The sequence below is a fragment of the Dysidea avara genome, chromosome 15 (genome assembly GCF_963678975.1).
Source record: "Dysidea avara chromosome 15, odDysAvar1.4, whole genome shotgun sequence".
Lineage (NCBI taxonomy): Eukaryota > Metazoa > Porifera > Demospongiae > Dictyoceratida > Dysideidae > Dysidea > Dysidea avara.
Genome location: NC_089286.1, coordinates 1,945,049 through 1,950,238, shown reverse-complemented (window position 1 = coordinate 1,950,238; position 5,190 = coordinate 1,945,049). Strand labels below are relative to the sequence as shown.

At 34.2% G+C, this 5,190-nt stretch overlaps 1 protein-coding gene across 1 annotated transcript; it reads right to left on the bottom strand.

Annotated features, from left to right (window-relative positions):
• Positions 1-1,580: 1,580 nt before the first annotated feature.
• LOC136245047 (uncharacterized) lies at positions 1,581-4,468 on the bottom strand. The gene is made up of 4 exons (XM_066036560.1): positions 4,376-4,468; positions 3,948-4,132; positions 3,788-3,884; positions 1,581-2,234 (listed from the first exon to the last, which is right to left on the bottom strand). The coding sequence occupies exons 1-4, from the start codon at positions 4,402-4,404 to the stop codon at positions 1,910-1,912; spliced, it is 636 nt and encodes a 211-aa protein (XP_065892632.1). The 5' UTR covers positions 4,405-4,468; the 3' UTR covers positions 1,581-1,909.
• Between the last annotated feature and the right edge of the window lie 722 nt (positions 4,469-5,190).

Genomic DNA, 5,190 nt, shown 5'->3' with positions numbered 1-5,190 from the left:
ATTTTTACAGAGTTGTCCTTTATGTTGTTAAATTTTTACAGAGTTGTCCAGACTTGAGCGTTATACCAGTACTACTCAGCCCCTCTGCAGACAAGATGGATTTAGATCGATTGCTGTGAGACATTCTGAAATATCAACCGTGGGTTTCAGCAGCTGACTTCAAGGAATGGAAATTGTTTGCAGAGGAGGCACGCTCATTGTTCACCATCACAAACGAAGATGTTTTCTGGGTTCCACCAGCTTTAAAGGCGGCCGCTGATAGTAGGCCTTCAACGTCTACTGATATCAGTCTTGGTGATGCTACTGTTGCGTTATTGGAAAAGGAGAGGAGGATTCCCAAAGAGGTAAGGCTCAAAATTATAATGTTTGATTTATGCATATATAACTATAAACTGAAAGAATTTGTATCTTGTAATAATGGTTTGAAGTGTGGAGACAGTACGGTTGTTTATAATACAAGTGCATGGCTCACAAAGAATACGTATAACCCAACCAAAAACCAGTCAGAAGCTGAAGCTGCATGTGAAAGAAATTTCGTTGCATAATAACCTTTTAAAGCACAGCTGGTCACATGCAGGAAACCTTTGATTTTTTTAAACTTCAAGTACATATACACAGATAAAACAAGTTTGTTACTGTAACATATTATGTTGTTATGACATGTTGTCAAGGCAACAAATGACTGTACTAATAGCAGTATGTTGTAACAGTGACAGGTATGATGTTACATTACAACAATAATTGTCAATATGACAAACAATGTTATAATAAGACAATGAGTAAATACAACACATTGTCAAAGTAACATATAAATAAATGGTTGTAGCATTACATTGTAATAGTAACAAAAGAAGTGTTGCAAACACAATGTACTAGTAACCATGACAGGTATATGTATCTATAAAAGAAAGATGTAAAGAAATCATATTATAAGTAATTATGACACTGAACTGTAACTACAACATATTGAAAAAATTGTGCTGCTACAATGACACACTTTATGTGTAACAACAGCAAAACGTTGTACTTAGTACAAATCTTTGTCTCAGTAAAATATGAAATGTAGAAATAACATTAGTTTATTACAATAACACAGCCCATTTGTAACAATAGCAAAAGGTTGTACTTATTACAAGTCTCTGTCACAGTAATATATGAAATGTAGATATAACATTAGTTTATTACAATAACACGGCCCATGTGTAACAATAGCAAAAGGTTGTACTTAGTACAAATCTCTGCCTCTGTAACATATGAAATGTAGAAATAACATCAGTTTATTACAATAACACAGCCCATGGATAACAATAGCAAAAGGTTGTACTTAGTACAAATCTCTGCCTCAGTAACATATGAAATGTAGATATAACATTAGTTTATTACAATAACACAGCCCATGTGTAAAAATAGCAAAAAGTTGTACTTATTACAAATCTCTGTCACAGTATTATATGAAATGTAGATATAACATTAGTTTATTACAATAACACAGCCCATGTGTAACAATAGCAAAAGGATAACATTAGTTTATTACAATAACACAGCCCATGTGTAACAATAGCAAAAGGTTGTACTTATTACAAATCTCTGTCACAGTAATATATGAAATGTAGATATAACATTAGTTTATTACAATAACACGGCCCATGTGTAACAATAGCAAAAGGTTGTACTTAGTACAAATCTCTGCCTCAGTAACATATGAAATGTAGAAATAACATCAGTTTATTACAATAACACATCCCTTGAGTAACAATAGCAAAAGGTTGTACTTATTACAAATCTCTATCACAGTAATATATGAAATGTAGAATTAACATTAGAGTATTACATTAATGCCTCTATCTGTAACAATTAGTAATAAAATCATTAACAACATTTATTTACATTTTGTAACAATCATTGGCCTTTACATTGTAAATTGCTCTAAATGTGATTTAAGAACAATATATAGTCTTCTATCGGTAATATATGAGTGTGCAGTAAACGTATTCTTGTATGGAAGCATAGATGCATGAACACAGGTTGTGGTATAGGAATGACGGATCAGGTATCCAAGAATGTGACTATTAATACCCACTGTTTCATATTTTTCCACTTGGAAAAATGGAAATCCTCCAGCAATAATTATGTCCAACAACTTCCCAAATTCAGGTAGATCATTCTGTTGCCATCCCATATGCACAAATTCACCTCGGTGATATTGTTCACCATATATTTTGATCCAGTTAGGCCTATAAATAAATATAGTTCCAACCATACATGCATACCAATAATCTCTATAGTATCATTCCTTAAAGTCACCCATGACTCTTTAATATGCATATACCATTGACGTAACTCAAAATGTGGAACCCAAACATAAGCATACAAAGTCTGTTATACAAATTTATATCATAATTTATACATGGATAAAGATATTCCATTACGTGTATGTATATTATCCCAGCAAAGCCATAATTCAAAGAATTTACTGGAACTGTATGGTAGTTATTGTTCAGTAATTTGCTAAATTATACATGCTGCCTGTGACAAAACGGAGTCTTAATAACAAACATGCAGCAGTATAAATTAAACAATACAAATGTAGTGCCAGTACAACATATTTATGCAAGCTACATGCATACAAAGCCATGTACATCAAAGTGCAGTTATATCATAACAGGTGTAGTATCTCAGTTATTGACACGTACATGTTCGCCTAGGATTCATATCAATAACTGAGATATTTTACACCTGCTGTGATGGGGAATTTGAAAACTCGGACCAGACCAAATGTCATGTAAATCTTCCAGTAAGCTATTTAACAAGTAATACACTACTCACCATGTAGTAATTAAGAATGCTGAAGCAGGGCTTGAGCTGTAGCATAGGAGTCACAAGATGAACACGAAGTGATATCCACTGTTAAACAACCTAACTCTGGCCTAAACTACTTTCCAATGTATTAATTAAGTTACTCCAGTTGTACATGCTGTACTTCACTACCTGCATGAATTTATCAGTCACATAGGGCGTAATAGAAATTGGTAAGCTAAAAAGCAATTCTCCTTTGAAATCAATAGACAACAGCGGTTAATGCACATAGCCAAACATTAATTCTTATCCCTCGGTCATTCATGACCAGCTTAAAAATAAACGAAACTGCTATCTTTGCATGGCTTCAGGACCTATGGAACTTCAATAAATTCGGGCAGGTACCCATGTCAGATAGTGGAGTACAGCAAGTATCACAGGAGTATACCTTATAGATATGTTAGTAAAATACATCAGAAAGTAGTTTAGGCCATAGATTGTTTAAAAATGATATCGCCTCGTGTTCATCTTGCAAAGTCTATGCTAAAGCTTGAGCCCCTCTGGCTTCAGCATTCTTGGTAAAATTGCTACATGGTGAGTAGCGTATTGCTGTGTTAAATAGCATACTGGAAGATTTGACAATTGGTTTGGTCCGGTAAGGTCCGGGTTTTCTAATTCCCTTGCTGTGATATAACTATAACTTACAGTCTGAAGCATGAATATATTCATATACATATACATGCATAAAATCTAAATGTGACAGAATACCACATGTTCCCATATTTTTTTTTGTATTCTGCTTTCTTTTGGTAGATTGCCTAAGCAACCTGTGCACTTAGACCTAGAAATGAGTTTTGAAATGGTAACAACAATAATATTAATTTGCATACAAAATTAGCTACGTAACCTAAGCAATTGTCAATCTAGGCTGAGATGATGTGGGATTGGTCACAAGTCTATAGCATTAATACATCCAGAAGATTTAACAGACCTTGAAACAAAAGCTTCTGAAGAGACACTAGGAAAGTGCAAAGTGATGGAAGTTTTGACATCACGAGACTCATTTTCAAATAGAGTAGGTGATTTACCTACGTACATTTAAAGATGCACATAATATATGTAGCTTAATTTGATAAAGTGTGTTCACTTACTTGGTCCAGATTGAAGATCATCATAGTCAAAAAACTTTCCTAGAAGATTTGCACATAGTAGTTTTTGGTGGCGAACAGCAATAGAATACGGAAGATTTATGAAATTACCAACTTGTGCAATTCTTTTAAAATAAGAGTGCTTTGCCTCCATTCGCATACACCAGCAATTCACCAAGGGTCCAACTCTAAAGTACACATACCATTATAAAATGTCAAGTACTGCATATGCATACTACTATAGTAGGGCTGGAACAAAGGTCAAATTTTTGCTCCAAAGCCTCTTGCAAGAATAACACTAAAGCACTGTACTGTGTACATGTTATATTTGAAGGTTTCAAACTTTCCGAACTTTTGTTCGGGTTCTAATTGCACAAGGGTAATCTACATGAGTTATTTAATGCACTGTAAGTAAGAAACCGGCAACTCACGTGGTTAAAAGTCTAGGAAGATGGACCATATAATGCAGTTTAGGAGTTATAGAGGTCGAGGGGTAGCATTTTTTAAATTCCCTATGATGTTGATCAATCAATTCAGCAAGATACTCAGATGATGCAATGCACGTCAACTGGGCAGTGGTGTATTTTACTATCTCAATTAAAAGCAAATAGCATTCCCATTATGGTTGATCATCTGGAATCTTGTCTCCGATCCAAAGCGGAAGCAAAATTGAAAAGGACCACATTTCAGAAGCTATATGCATACACAACAAGCATATAATTATAATGCTGCAAGAACATATAAACAAATACCTGAAAGTGGCATTTTTGATCCACACAGATTAGCATTTGTAAGTTTACGAGGTGGCTTATTTCTCTTCTCAGATCTTCCATAAGGAAAATGAGTAATCCTTTGATTTAGGAAGTCTAATGTAAATAGTTTTTCATCATTTACAAAGAAAGATAATAGTAATCGTGTTTCTAAATTCAGAACGCCCTCTAGAATTACATGCATTACATCTTGAGGTATCTGTGTGTTGGCAACATGAAAATGATCGATTTTGTTCAGAGCACTTTCATAATTTACTCCGTAAGTGACAGAGTCTTCTTCACCGAGAATTCCACCCAAAAGACCACAATGATAATCATGACAGTCAGGATCTCGAAGAATGAAATCACTCTCAAGGAACTATTAAAAATTAAAGGGATGATTATTCCTTGTTTGCCAACAGTGCTTTATAAGTGGATAATTAAGCACTGTTCATTAGCAGAATAATTGCATGTGAGCATTATAGTTCTCATACAAA